This window comes from Rhinolophus sinicus, chromosome 11 (genome assembly GCF_057876585.1).
Source record: "Rhinolophus sinicus isolate RSI-liver-muscle chromosome 11, RSI-T2T, whole genome shotgun sequence".
Lineage (NCBI taxonomy): Eukaryota > Metazoa > Chordata > Mammalia > Chiroptera > Rhinolophidae > Rhinolophus > Rhinolophus sinicus.
This window is the reverse complement of record NC_142511.1, coordinates 13,598,338-13,613,706: the sequence shown is the minus strand read 5'-3', so window position 1 is coordinate 13,613,706 and position 15,369 is coordinate 13,598,338. Positions and strand designations below refer to the sequence as shown.

At 38.3% G+C, this 15,369-nt stretch overlaps 2 protein-coding genes across 7 annotated transcripts in view; one reads left to right on the top strand and one right to left on the bottom strand.

Annotated features, from left to right (window-relative positions):
- Positions 1 to 4,369, bottom strand: part of SWT1 (SWT1 RNA endoribonuclease homolog) — a 74,293-nt gene extending 69,924 nt beyond the window's left edge. For all 4 annotated transcript variants that reach the window (XR_012492946.2, XM_019738097.3, XM_088801630.1 and 1 more), the window contains exons 1-2: positions 4,229 to 4,369; positions 1,004 to 1,093 (exon numbers count right to left, since the gene is read on the bottom strand). Coding sequence is in view for 3 of the 4 variants with exons in the window: in XM_019738097.3 (XP_019593656.3) it covers positions 1,004 to 1,084 (81 nt within the window). In the remaining variant the exon portion in view is untranslated. The remainder of the gene's footprint in view (positions 1 to 1,003; positions 1,094 to 4,228) is intronic.
- Positions 4,370 to 4,541: 172 nt separating this feature from the next.
- Positions 4,542 to 15,369, top strand: part of TRMT1L (tRNA methyltransferase 1L) — a 30,565-nt gene continuing 19,737 nt past the window's right edge. The window contains exons 1-5 of one of the 3 annotated variants that reach the window (XM_019738089.3): positions 4,542 to 5,020; positions 8,609 to 8,719; positions 10,639 to 10,752; positions 13,489 to 13,553; positions 15,079 to 15,208. In XM_019738089.3, the coding sequence (XP_019593648.3) occupies positions 4,798 to 5,020; positions 8,609 to 8,719; positions 10,639 to 10,752; positions 13,489 to 13,553; positions 15,079 to 15,208 (643 nt within the window). In that variant the 5' untranslated portion in view covers positions 4,542 to 4,797. Of the gene's footprint in view, positions 5,021 to 6,414; positions 6,559 to 8,608; positions 8,720 to 10,638; positions 10,753 to 13,488; positions 13,554 to 15,078; positions 15,209 to 15,369 lie in introns of those variants that run through there. The other 2 variants (XM_019738090.3, XM_074322405.2) reach the window with 2 other exon arrangements.

Sequence of the window (15,369 nt, the reverse complement as noted above, 5' to 3'; positions counted from 1 at the left end):
ATCTTGAATGGTAACACAGCATAAACACTATCTAATTCTGATGATGCACTATGCAGACTCTTCAGAGAGTTTATGATAAAACTGATTGCAGGGTATTTTGTTTGCTTGTTTTGGTTATATCAATCACATGACAGTTTAGCTTCCTGGAGACAACACCCAGATCAATGGTCTAGCTTTCCTATATTTCATCTACCAAAGCACTTCTTATGGCAGTGTGCTGACAGTCTCTGAAAAAGGTTCACGGTGAGACGGCTTCCCCTACGCTCGGCCTCCCCTGCACAGGGCAGCCCATTCTGACTGGTGAGCATGTACTCCTATCCGACGCTGAGGAAACGCACGAGGGAGATGTGGGAAATGGCCTAATGGTGAGTTATATCTATGAAAAGAAGGATTTGGGGGAGGTTTAGAATTGAAGTCAGGAATGCCTAGGCAAATTACTTACCTCTCTAAGCCTCAGTTTCTTCATTTGTGTAATTGGGACAATAATAGCACCTAACTTATAGGATTGTGAGAAACATAAAATAATGCAAGTAAAGAATGGGAAAAACAAATGACTTCTCCTGGGTCAGAAGAGCAGAACAAAATACTTAACCGTGTTTCCCCAAAAATAAGACTTAGCCGGACAATCAGCTCTAATGCGTCTTTTGGAGCAAAAATTAATATAAGACCCAGTCTTATTACACTATATACAAGACCGGGTCTTATAAAATATAATATAATATAAGACCCGGTCTTATTTTATTATAATATAAGACCAGGTCTTTATAACATAATATAATATAATATAATATAATATAATATAATATAATATAATATAATATAATATCGGGTCTTATATTAATTTTTGCTTCAAAAGACACATTAGAGCCGACTGTCCAACTAGATCTTATTTTCAGGGAAACACGGTATGTATCTCATTTTAAAACAGAGGTGTATTTTTTGCATTACATAAAAATAAACTGTAAAAAGGGACATCTCTGGGTCAGTAAATAAAAATTCTTACTTCTTCATCAAAGTTGGGTAATGAGGTGGTGCCTTTTCTCTGAGACGTCTCTCTTTCTCCACAAGACTCTTTGTTGGACATTTTGAAAAGCTAAAATAAACATTAAAAATATATTATATGCTTTTTACCACCACCACAACAAAAAATACTTCAGAAATTATTCTTCTTTCCGTTATATAAAGATTAGAATTTTACAAAATGATTTCCATTTTCTAACAATGCCCAAGATGACAGGATTCTCTCATTGTTCCACTTTAGTTCACTTGTGTTCTCCCTCACAATGATCTGTTCCCCTCCTTCAGTTTCATCGATCATCTTTTTAGGAATGACTCTCAAAACTATGCCTTTAACCCTGACTTCTCTCTCAAGCATCCGATCACCATTTTTAACTGCCTGCAGGACTGCTGTATTTTGCCCCACCTACACCTCAAAACTAATTAGTCACAAGTCTTCATTTTCCTGGCACACCCTTTGTCACTCATTGAGTGAGACTTCAGGTACGTCACATACACTTTTTGAACCCCCGTTTCATTATATGTAAAGTGGAGATAACCCATCCCAGAGGGTTTAAACAAGGTCTAAATAAATACTGGCTTACACGGTAAGCTCCTTGAACACTATGCTGTGTTAAAAACTTAGAAGGTGCTCACACGTGCCTGCTGAGTGAATGAATGAGTGGATTTTTCGTCCTCAGAATATTCACTCTCTCATTCTGAGCCATTATCAGTTCTTAACCATTGCAGTTCCTCCATCCACTTCCCATCCCAGTGTAATTTTCTCAGGCCTGCTTTGGATTAAGTCAATACTGTTAGCTGCTGACACCCTCCTCCCACCAAAAGAAAAAAAAAAAGCGTAAGACAAACATAGCCATTCCTTATGGTCATAAATACTCTCTGTCAAGTTAGTGTGTACCAAAAGCATCCTGTGCTAGAACACAGAGGCCAAAGGTTGGGAACATCACCAGGTCTGTTTCGACAGGAAAATATAAAAGAGGTCTGGAAGCAAAGCCCAAAGGAGAGTTTATTGCTGGAAGCGACACATACTGAGACTATGAACATAACAAAGGCTAGAAACCAAGCAGTTGCAATTACTGCCGGTCAATCATGATCACAGTAAGTGAAGTTTTATGAAAGAATGATGAATTAGATGAAATCGAATTTTTAGAACCTTTTGATGAATGTGAAGAGAAGAAAAATGCTGATAGCTAATAGGAAATCTAACAATAAATATTAATAAAGAATATTCAACATAGACTTTTCTAAGATTCTAAATTACCCAGAAATTTTCTGTTGTAAGATAATTTATGGCAATAATTGAATTCACAATTGAGCTTCCAGATTAATCATCTTTCCCTTTTCTTGTTCCCAGGATTCCATTCCACGGGGTTGGGGAAGAGATACAATAAAAAACAATAACTTCCATAAAATGAATTGCTTAGAGGCAATGGACGGGTTATGTTATTTTTTACAATTTAAACTCGATCCATGTTGGTCTGATGTTGCTTTGAATACAAAATAATGCTAGTTTAAACCTCTTATCCACAAGACAAACTGAAAAAAACACAGATCGTGGACTTTCGAAGGAAAATGACCTATCTGTTTACCATGACAAGTGATTTATATTTATATCAGTGTGAAATTCATATTGATTTTATGAAAACAAAAATATACACTAAATGAGAGGAGACCTTTTGTCCTAGCCAGCCTCCAAAATGGCTCCTGATGATTTTTGCTGCCTGGTAATTACACTCTTATGTAGTCCCCACTCACAATAAATAGGGCTGACCTGTGTAACCAATAGGATATTGCTACATGGCGGTATGTGGTCATATAAGACATTTTGGCTTCTGCCTTTCTCTGTGTTGAATTGTTCATTATAGAAAAAGCCAGCCACCATGTCATTCAACTCGCCCCCAGGGAACCTGAAGCCTCTTGCCAAAAAAGAACCAACTGCTAGGCATATGACTGAGCCACCTTTGAAGCTGACCCTGAAGCCCTAATCAAGCTTTCACATGGCAGCGTCCCTAGCAGGCATCTTCACTACAACCTCAAGAGAGACCCAGAGCCAGACACACCCAGAAAGCCATTTCTGAATTCCAGACCCATTGAATCTGTGGGGTAATAAAGGTTTATTGTTTTAAGCCACTAAGCTTTGGGATTAACTTAAACGGCAATAGATTAGTGATACACTCACTTAACATAATTCTCCAAACTCTGAAGATTCGTTCTTTAGGATGTCTCAAGAGCCAGGAACCATGCTTAGAAATTCTTACTAAAATTCCCATAGAATGAACATTCTAAAATCTAACCTTTGTCATCTTCTGGTTTCCATTTGGTATTAAATGATAAGATTAACATAGTGAACCATCTAGTCTTTTAGAAATACAAAAAAAAAAATCAATGATTCTTGGATGATGGACAAATACAGTTAGCCACTACTCATTTCTATAAGATATAATGTGTTATTATTCCACTTTTAATGGACTGTCCTGTACCTGAGACTAAAAGGGGCTCCCCTCTCCTGCTGCTAGTAACGATCGGACCCGTTTTAGGCAGAGCAGCCAAAACTTAAGTGTTTTCCTCTGCCTGCCCCAGTGGGCACAATGAGTGAGGCTTAAGATCAAGCAAGTCCTGAGAGTAAAAGAGAAGTACGGGGGTCAAGGGACTCACTGGCATATGCCGTGGGGAATCTACATGGCATCAATCAAGTCTGGAAGCTCAACAGACTCGGAGGTCTGGTTATTAAAAACCTAGATACGAGCGTGAGCACCAAAAGAAAGGGGGAAAAAAGCCCTATTCACTGGACGCTTACGACCACAGCGCAGCGCTGATGATACTGAGAATATGTGGATTACAACAAAAAATAAAGGAAAAGAGTGTTCGGGTCACGGTGTGGGTGAGGGTGCGAAATCATGAGCTGATCCCAACTCCAGTCAACCGGACTGACAGGCAAGCTCATCAGCGGCTCGTAAACCGCCCGAGCCCACCGGCTCTGCGGGAAATGACCGGACTTTTACCCTGACCGAGGGGCAGCCCCAGAGGCAGGGCCGGGCCAGCACCACACCCTACACTGAACCGGCTCGACCTCAGGTCCGCCCACAGAGTCGCCAGCCTCAAGCTCGAGTGGCCCGGAGTCCTCAGTCCGGCCGGCCTCCAGGTGAGGCTCCCAGAATGAGAGGGGGAGCCTGCCCAGCAAAACGTCAACGAGCCCCCCCCAAGCCCCTACCTTAACAGCCCCGCGACGGTGGCGACTCCGGAGGCCCGGCCAAGGGAATGGGACCCCTGAACCCCGAGCCCGCTGGGAAATGTAGTTCTGCGCTCGGCTCCAGCCTACCACTCACTCGAACGCTGCGGAGCGTTTGTTTTGCTTTGCATTTACTTTTTCCCAAGGCCTGGAACTCGGCTCCGCCCCCCGGCGACGCGGTGCACCCTGGGCATTGTAGTCTTGATTCCGTTTGGAGGTTGACGGCTGAAACGGAGACACACGGTGGAAGCGGAACTCCGTCTCTCATTGGTCGCTGTCCCCAATATGCTTCTGCGCAGTCTGTGGTGGCGTCGTAATGCCTCCGGGAAAGGGAAACCGATGGGACCGCGAATCGCTGCCTCTGGCTTTTTATTTTTCTGCGGACAGGATTTGTTCACTGGTCCTTCATCTCTTGTCTGTTGCACGCATCCCGTCCCCTCATTTGCTTTCCCACTCCTTGGATCCAGCCCTCTGGGAACTCACGCCAGTTCTCTGACCCCGCCGTGAGCCCTCCTGGGTCCCGGGGCGGGCCTGGCACAGAGGCGGTAACTATGGAGAATATGGCGGAGGAGGAGCTGCTACCCCAGGAGAAGGAGAAGGTGGAGGTGGCCCAGGTCCAGGTCCCGACCCCGGCCCCGGACTCAGCTCGGGTCCCAGCTCCGGCCCCGGATACGGCCCCGGCCCCGGACTCGGCTCCAACCCCAGCCCCTGCCCTGGCTCCGGCTCCGGCCCCGTCCCGGTCCCTAGCCTGTGCCCCTGACGAGGCTGAAAGCAGTAAGTGCAGGAGGCCCAGATCTTTCTGCTGCAGGAGAACCGAGAAAAGTGCGCCTTGCTGGGGAGGCCCTTCTGCACTGGGATGGCTTTTTATGGGGAAAGGCAGGTTTAGGGAAACGGGGGAGGAAGGAGGGACCCGTGTAGCGCGGAAAACGGGGACAAAATGGAAGAAAGCGTCTCCACAAATCTCGAGGACATCACGATGAAGGTTATGGGGAGGCCAGGGGTGCTGCAAAATAAGGTTGAGAGCTTCTTCGTCAAAGGGGGTCTTTTTCCGGTACAAAAATAGGAAATTACACCTAATTTGGTAGTTTCCCTCAGCCCCGTCTGCCATGGTTCATTCAGTAAGTCCTTTAAAATGTGACATAGTAACCAAGGCAACGTGTTTACTGTAGTAGCTCCTAGCTGTCAAGATTTAGAAACCATTGCTGGCAATTAGTTTTTATGCCTGGACATATTCAAAGAGATGGGTTTTTCTCATTATTTCATTTTCTATAACAGCTTGCTTCCAACAAGAATTTGAGGCTGATGAGTAGTTAGGTAAAGAGTCTTGGATGTCTCCCCTCAGACGTGATACCAATTGAGTTTTGTACTCCATTCCATCAGAAGTCAACTGTTGAAAATTGATAGCCCATATTATTGTGCTGAATGTGCTTGCATGTTTTCTAAGTGGTGATTTATGGGACCATAAAGGACTTTAAAAGATTAATGGAATATAAATGTTCTTAAGAATCTCCTGAACGTTTTAAATGTAAGGTCTGAAAGGTTTTTTTTAATTTTTTGATCGATAAATTGATCCTTATGTTCTTTCAAAATTATAACAAAATATCTTAAATTCATTGTCTTTCCTACTTCTAGGCCAGTTGTGAGTTTAATGTTGTAAAAGACTTGGATCGTTACTCTAATAGAATTACTTTGCAATTTTAAAACAATACACGATTGTAGATTTAAGAGTAAGGCTGATCACAGAAAAGACAAAGTTAGCATGCCTTAGGTAGGCCCCTCTTCATCGTGTAAGATCAGAGCTAGTAGGTGCAAAATAAGGCCAGTTATTTCTTCACCCACAACTACTACAATGGCAGGTAGAGGAGGTATACTCTTGAGTAAGTTACCCTCCCTACCTCACCTCTAGCTTGGATCTGTTTATATTAATCAGAAGTGGTTTAGCAGCTTTAGGGAATGCATGCTTTCTCTACTCCTTACCATCAAGAATATGTTAAACACAGTTTGGGACCATTTATTTGTATATTCTAAAATTTACAAGTATGTAATTTGGAGAATGTGCTATGTTGGGGAAACCTGAAAATGCATTACTGGGACACATATGTAATGATTGCGAAATCTGAAATGCATTAGAAATAATATATTAATCACATTTTAAAAATTATTTTTAGACGGTCTAGTTAATCCTTCGAAATCGGTCTGAACTAGGCAAGATGAAGATGTCATATCTGAAATAGAATTGAAAATTGAGGAAACAGTAATAGAAGAAATTGTAAAAGAACCTAGCGTTTTGGACTCATCTGATTTAATAAGAGGTTTGCCTGTTGACTTATGGATTATTAGTGTGTTACAAAAAGGTTGAGTGATTTAAGTACAGATTGTGTGCTATCACTATCTTGAGCCAGAAAGTGATTTTGGAGGTGTACGTAAGCATATCATGAATCTTTAGACAGATCTTTGGGAGTTGTATTCACAGTGGACCACAGGATTTTTTTGTTTTCTATTCTGACTTACATGTTCCTTTCTCTTATTTTGTCCTACTTAGTAGTTAGAATGATTTCAATAAGCATGTCTTTATATAATACTATATATCTTGTTTCACATACGCATACAGATCTTTGAACTATGGAAGCCAAATGCTTTTGTGATTACAAATTAAATAGGTACACATAAATTCATTGCCTGAATAGTACTGTATGACCTTGCAAGTAAGATGGGGAAAAAATTTGCCAGTTTATTAAGAATTATAGCTTGTTAGTCATTGGAGTAATACCCGAGTTAAATGTGTTGCTCTTCATTTTTCTAAAAACTAAGGTAAAAATTGCATTTTCATAAATTTGAGCAGGAATGTCTGATAGTACTGAATTCAATTCCAAAATTATTGACTCAGTGTGCTGTTCATCCAAAAAGACTAACGATTTTTCAAAATTATTTAACAAACTTTAGTGCCTGCTATGCGCAAGTTACTGTAATAGGCACTTAGCCATTACAAAGATGAATAAAGTCTAGCCCCTGCCTTTTTACTGCTTATTTCCAGGGGAGCCAAACAAGAACACAAATTATACACAAGGGTAAACAAAGGAACGGGGAGTGAACCGAGAAGGTAATAGTTGAGAAACCCGAAAATGTTTTACTGGGACTGGGTTTTGGCTTTTTACTTCTCTTTTTTACAACATTTTTTTCCTTAGGTTTTCTTCGTCATGCTCATAGTTTCACCTAACATATGTATTTATGATTGTGTCTATTTAGATCCCTCCTGAGCTTTAAAAACAATTCAACTGCCTACTGGACTTTAGTGCATGAATACAAGAACTACATCAAACATACTATGTCAAAAGCTAAATGCCTTTTTTTCCATTCTTCTTTCTTTCTGCCAAAAATGTTTTTCTCTTTCTTCATTGTTCCATTTCTCTTTCTTCATTGCTCTCTGTTCCATTATTCTCAACTCAAAATCTTGGACTCATTCTTGCGTTTACTCTTCTCCCATACTTTACATCACATCCCAATTCTTTGCCTTTTTTTTTTTTTTTTGAAACCTATTCTCCTTTACCTTTCTATTACTAATTTCTCACCTCAATTATTGATCCTTGGTTCTACAGCCAGAAATAACCTCCTGAAACACATTCAAATCATATTCACTTCCTCAAAAACCTGCAAAGACTTAGCATTGCCTGAAGAATAAAGGCCAAACTAACTTGCATAGAATTTATGCCTTCCATGATCTATACTACATTTTTGGCTGCATATTTTTCTACCAACTCCATCTATCCAACCAGGGGTGTTTTTTTATACCACAGACCTTTGTTCATAAGGTTACAGAAGTTTATAAGGCCAGCCACCAAATCTCTACGTACTGAAATTCTATTCATACCTTAAGTCTCAAGTCAAATGCCACTTCTTCAGCAGTGAAGACATCCCCAGAGGCACCTGACGGAATTAATTACCCCTCCCTTTGCGTGCCAGCATTATATTACCTTTAACCCTAGTATTCATTTCACCCTGCCTTGTGTTAGTAGTTAATCTCTCCTACCTGATTGATAGTTCTTTGAAGATAGGAAACGTGGCTTATGTTTCTTATTTCAATGTTTTGTACAGAGTAGAAACATTCTTTTTTGTAGAATTATATTGAATAATTAGGTAAATTTTAAAGCTGTCAAGTTCCACAATAGAGTTTTTTTCTCCCAACGTTCTGCATTCTGAGCCACACTTGTCATTTTATAAACTGAGTTCTAGCAGTATTCTCCATGTAGGTACCAGAGCGTTATGCTACAGGCAATAAAACTGTAAAATTATGTGACGTAAATAAAAATGGAACTGGATTACAGATTGTTAAAGCATAATCTAACTCTTAAAATTTCCTTTCAGGGAGACACATCTCAATTCAAAGGCAGCTTGCTGATCTAGAGAAGTTGGCTTTTGTAACGGAAGCGGACTTCGACTCGGCCAGTTCACTGAACTCAGATAATCTTGATGCAGGTATTTCCATGTTCGGAGGTTTTTTTGTTGTTTGTGTTTTCTTCATTTCTAATGGCTTGTCATGTTTCAACTCATGAAAAGTTTGCTGAGAATAGAGTTGTGTATTCCACTGAACAAGAGCAGTAGCAAAATAAATTTCTGTAGTCAGGAAATTGATAGTCTATATGCAAAGGTGCTGTGGATACTAGTCATTTCACTCCTCCAGGAAATTAGTCTCATGGATAGATAAGGGCTATGTATTTTGTAAGTTAGGAATTGTATTCGGCTATGAATAACAAAAATACCAAAAAGCAGTGTATTAAATACGATGGAGGCTTGTATTCTCTCACATAAAATAAGTCCCAAGGCAGGCAGGCAATATAGGGCTGGCACAAGAGGTCCATGATGCTGTCAGTGCCCCAAGCTCCTCTCTTTCTGCTCTGCCATCCTTGGTGCTTGGATTCCATCAAGATCACCTCGTGGTCTATTGAAGTAGGCAGAGAATATAAAAAATAAATTATGCCTACACTTGCAGTGTGTTACATGTGAAAGATATTTGTTGGATTAAAATTTATTGAGTTGTGGATTACTTCTATATATTTTTATTACTTTAAACCTGAATTTGAGATTTTAATTGTTTTGTGTACTATCAAAGTTTTTATTTGAAATACATTACGTTTCTAATTAAATTAGACTTTTATTTAGATGATCTATAATCTTTTTGAGAACACGTTACTATAATAGGGAAGAATACACAAATTAAGTAATAAGACATAGTGGTTATCTAACCATGCCCTCAGTCTCAGAATAGCAATTTTATTACATTCCTTCCATTGCTTTGAATGCCTTCTTCCATTTATCTGACTCCACATATTAACTGTTTTTGTTGCGGCCATAGTGGAATACCACGGCAGATTCGTGTGCTCTCTGCCCAGCCCCTGCCCCTCTGTGAGTGACAACTGCTGCCTTTTCCCCTTTCCAAAGTACAGAGTTGTAACAGCAAGGGGCTACGTGGCCACAGAATTTGGGTGTCGAATATGCATTCACCATGCACACTGAGACGGAGTGGAGGCAGCAACACACTATTTAGTAAGTGAGGCAATAAGTAAGATAGACAGCAGGAAGCAAAGTAAGGCAAAGAGCAACAGCGAGTTCTCACCCCCCGAAGAGTGTTTCCAAGGCGCTGGGGAACCCCGACAGCGTCTTGGCTTCAGGTGTGTCCGTTCCAGCTAGGGCTCCCCCCGGGTAAAAAACTAGGGTTTTTTCCCAGTAGATAACCAGTCTGGAAAGAATGCTAGGCCATAGCGATTACAATCAGCAAGCATGGGGACAATGAATCACAAGTTTCAGGGTAATTATCTAGGGTAGAAGGCAGGGGACATGATTTCAGCAGTTTCACAATGTACATGAGGTGACTGTGGCCACAGGGCAACCTACGTGATCCTATTTATGCGTTCCACCCGCGGGTCAGCTATTGTTCAACCAGGGGGGCTGGCGAGTCCTTCCCGAGTTTACTCCTGCTGACCGAGTGCCACCCGGACAGAACGTTGCCCTGACTCAACCAGTGAAAGGCAAAAGGGGCACCTAACTCACACTATATTTAGTTTACAAGAGTGACACTCTTTCTGCCAGACATTTTAGCTGGAGGGATATCATATGGTTCATCACTTACTCATCCTTTCTGTTCCCAATGGCAACAAGATTATCAGCTAGCCACAGAGAGGGGAGTCTTAGGGTAAAAATTAATCACTGACTGTGTGCTAAAACAATTATTATTAATTATCTGCTGAGGAAGGAACGACTTCTCCCTAATGTTAAAGACATTATCTAAGAAGGGAGGGTGGGGTTGGGGGGGGTCTCCTGTGACATCTTCTGTAGCTGAATCTAGGCATTAATACCTAGTTTATTCTATGCTTTATTGGTCCTTTTTTCTTTATCAGGAAACAAACAGTCTTGTCCATTATGCCCTAAGGAAAAATTCAGAGCTTGTAATAGCCATAAGCTTCGTCGTCACCTTCAAAATTTACACTGGAAGGTCTCAGTTGAATTTGAAGGTTAGTATTTTTGTGCTTGCCTAAAATAGATGTAATTAAAGTCAAGATTTGATACCAGTTTGGGAATTTTATTGTGAACTTAATCAAGTATTTTCAGTTGAAAATGATGAGGGATTAATGCCCCTCTTTTAATGTGTTTGTTAATAAAAGACCATGAGCTTTCCAGGTAATAGCTATATGTGACACAATTAGTTCAGTTAGGCAAACATTTATTAAGTATCTGTTCTGTACTGCCTACTCTGCTTGTCCTGGAGGTCCACATTACTTATTGAATGATATTTTAATGATTTATACTTTTTTTCTATATAAGAACTACCATTTTACACATATTGTTGAAGGTATAATAAATGTAGTAACACATAATATGTAGAAAGTAAATACAATAAATGTAGAAAGTAAAAAACAATCAGTATGAATATTGGAAAAGAGAAGATAACATCTGTTTTTTCTCTTGATGGCTTAAAAAAACCTAGAGTTAGTAAGAGTATTCAGAACAGAGACAGGATATATGATAAATAATCAAAATCATAGCCTTCCTTCACTCTAGATAAATGGAAATTAGAAAAATATACCAATTATAATAATGACAAAAAAGACACAATTTGGGGGAGTAAGCAAGAAGAGTCATATAAAAAAATGATTAAAGTTGAGGGACAAAAACCAAGATCCTATCAAATTAAAAGACTTCGTATAGTTAGTAAATTATTATATTCTGAGATAGTGAATTATGTGAATTATTACAGCATTTTTGGAAAGAGGTCTGGCAACATTTAAAAATTGTAAGTACACAACACATATCCACCAGGCACTTCTTCTGGGAGTAAAAGAATCAAAAGACGAGGATAGACACACAAGAATATTCATTGCAGCGTGGTACTTAGTGACAAAAACGTGGAACTAAAATAAAAGAAGGATGGTTGAATAGATTGTGGTACACACCATGAAATATTATGTAGCCATTAAAAAGAGTACATTAGATCTATGCCAATTTAGTTGGAAGGATTTCCATGGTAAACTACTAATGAAAACAGTAATATATAGGGAAGATTTTATAATATTCCATTTGGATTAAAACAAAAAGTACCCCCCAATAAAATCCTCAAGTCAATCTTAAATATGTGTATGCTTATATTTGGATATGATTATGTGAGCATAGATATTGTTAAATGTAGTTACCTGGAGTTTCAACCAAACTGGATGAAATAGCCAGTGTGAGACATCCAGAAAAGAAGCCAGAACTATTTTCTTAGTAGTACTGATACTAGTTACTTCAGAAAAAGGAAATTAGACTAACTCAGAAGTCATCCTTTTTGTATAGTATATTTAACCATATTGACTTCTTACGAAAAAAAGAAAGATTTCATCTTAATTAAGATGGTCTCTTTTGTAGTCTTTATTTAGGTTTTGTCTCTTTCCTCCAAGTTATTCTCTTCTCTTGATTCATGGTATCTCTACTTTCTCATGTACATTAGGTTGTTGAGTCCTTTCACATGGTAGTGATCTGGTAGATGGTGAATATCATAGGATTTTTAGTGAGAAGGCTTCAAAGAGTATTTGGCAAATATGTTGAAGAGAGAAACAACAAGATCTGAAGGAATACAGTGAGGTGTGAGGAAAAGAAAGGCAAGAAGCTTCTTGGGTTTGAGACTTGAGCAACTGAAAAAATAGTTGTCCTTTACTGAGCTGGAGAAGAGAACATTAGGACCAGATAATGGGGAAGATGGCCAGGACCTCAGATTTAGGAAAGGTTCAGATGAGTCTGATGGAGTCGTCAAGTAGCCTGTAGGTTGTATGAATCTGGAGTTTGGGGGAAAGGTTTGGGCTAGACATAGACATTCGGGAGTTGTCAGGATCTAGACGGCGTTTAAGCCGTAAGATTGGATGGGATAACCATAAGGAAAAAGAAGTCGTCCAAGGTCTGGTCCTGGGACACTTCAACATATACAAGTAAGAGAAATGGTTGAATATAAGGTATGAAAAGAAAAGATTGGAGATAATCTTACAGTTTTTGAGTTAGCAGCAACTGGAAAGCATTATCATTCATTTTTAAAAAGTGGAAAAGAGACCTGACTCAAAAGAAAATGATAAATTTATTCCTTGACAAGTAGATTTTGAAATGCTGACCCAATAACCAGTCACTTATCCTCAATAGGCAATTAGGGAGAGAGATCTGGCCCTCGGGAAGGAGTTGGTAACTAGAGTTATAATCTGGGATTCCTTCCACAGGGGAGATAGCTGCAATCATGAAACACATTAATGTTACCAAGAAAATGAGAAAAATCTCATGGAGCACATCAAGCGTACAGAAAACTGATATTTTAGAGGGTGAGAGAGGGAAGAGGATCTGTAAAGATGGTTCAGAAGGATGAGACGAGAACTAAGGAGGTGCCGTATCATAAATGAGGAGGCTGTGTAGTGGCAAATGTAGCATAAGGCAAAGCTGAAGGAAAAAAAGTCAAGATGGCAGAGAATAGATGATCAAAGTGAGTTCCAAAGGAGCAGAATAGCTAATCCAAGATCATACAGATAGTTTTGACAAAACCAGAATTCAAACCTGGATCCCCTATGTTTGTTTTTATGCTATATCATATATAACAAGTAAACTAAGGCAGTCTCATTCAAATAAATTAATTATGACACTACAAATATAAGAATAATCCTAGTTAGCAAATAAAATTTGCTAATAATTTTCAGTGATAATTGAATATTCAATGAACCAGCCATTCTTCTTTCTAGGTTACAGGATGTGCATCTGTCACCTACCTTGTCGACCAGTAAAACCAAACATTATCGGAGAACAGGTATCAGATGTTAGATTATTTTTAAATTTAGCCATCCTTAGAGGAAATACTTTAAGACTAAAATGTGCATATTCAGCAATAAGGTTTACTTTAAGATTTTGTATCTGAGTGCTTTCAGATTATCATAGAAAAAAAAAAAGAAATATATGGAAAAAAGACTGCCTGTATTGAATTTTTCCATTTTATACTTTTTAATTTCAGTCACATAAATTGCTATCTTGGAAGGAAAATTAACTTATTTACTAATTTTAGAATGGAGAATTTAAATAGAAAGTAATTTTTTTTCTGTTAAGATATATTTTGATCATGGAATAAGAGCCTTCAATTTCTGTGATTTAGTAAATACTTAGTATGTGTCAATTCATACTCATCTTCTCATCTTTCCTATGCTCTTTTAATTTGTCAAAGGACAGACTCAAATTTTCTGAAATCTTTGGTAACTTTTTAAAAAGTACATATGTTCATTTTTAGGATAAATTTGATCTTTGGGGAATACAAATTATAAAATTCTTAGTGACACTATACTGAATACATATTAGTTTAATGAGTCCTCATTAAATATTTTTTTTTCGGGTCACTAAAAAAGAGTAAAGTGCTGGGGGAAAAAAACATTTCTTAAACAATTGTCAGGACAGTGCTTGGTCTATCAACCCTTTCGAAGATATTTTGAATATGATAACCTCAGTACCATAAGGAACCCTGGATATGCTCTACTTGCTGGAGGATCCCAAGTGAGGTTCTCAGCTAAATGAGAAATTAGAAAGTGAGAATTTTTTACTTCGAAAAACAGACTTTTCTTTATGTCTCTAGCATTCAGTGGTATAGTGGAACAAGCTCAAATTTCCAGAAATCTTGAAAGCTGGTTGTTAAACGTGGCCATCATTAAAAATTAAATTATATAAACTTAAAAGTGAATAAATTATATTAAAAGGTAATGAATACTCAAAACTCACTACTTCCTAATTATTTTACTACATGTTTATATTGTCTGTGCTCTTACAATTATTTATGTAACTCTACATGGAGGTAATGCTCTCTCATATGATATTGAACATCTTTTCTCAGATTGATGTCACATTGGTAGTTTGAAATGTGTCACAGTTGTAGCTTGAAATTATAGAGTATTTCTTTTCGAAATATATACTACAGAAAGCTGCAAACATTACAAATCAGGATTTTATTTCCCTGGAGAGCCAAGTAAAACAACTACCAGCACACCGCTGCTAATATATACCATTTGTAAGTGCTGCTTATAGAAAATAGGATAGTTATTTGCTGATTAGAATGAATGGAAAGATCTAAGAAATTAAAGTTGTAGCCTATTGTAAAGTAAGATTAAATAGCATAAGTAAATATAGATAAGGAAGTAAAGATCCGTTCAAAGTCACATAGCAAAATTAATACTATCTCCTATACCTTTAAACCAGACACACTAACATACTTAAATTTGCAACCTTAAATAAACTTCTATTTTATTGTTGTAATCACTTATTTATGTATTTAAATTAAATACTCTGTTTGATAGATATCCAGTAAAATGGGCGCCCATTATCATTGTATCATTTGTTCAGCAACAATCACCAGAAGGACCGATATGCTAGGACATGTTAGGCGCCATGTGAATAAAGGAGAGACTAAATCAAGGTATATTGCTGGTAAGTTGAGCAATCTTATTAACATGTTACTAAGTAAATGCTTAAACAATAGTCCAGTTATTCTTTTCAGACATCAGAGAGATAAAAGATAGTGACTTAACCAAATTATTTAGTTAACTACGTACTAATCCATTACTTCAGATTTAGTTTCTTTCTATGAG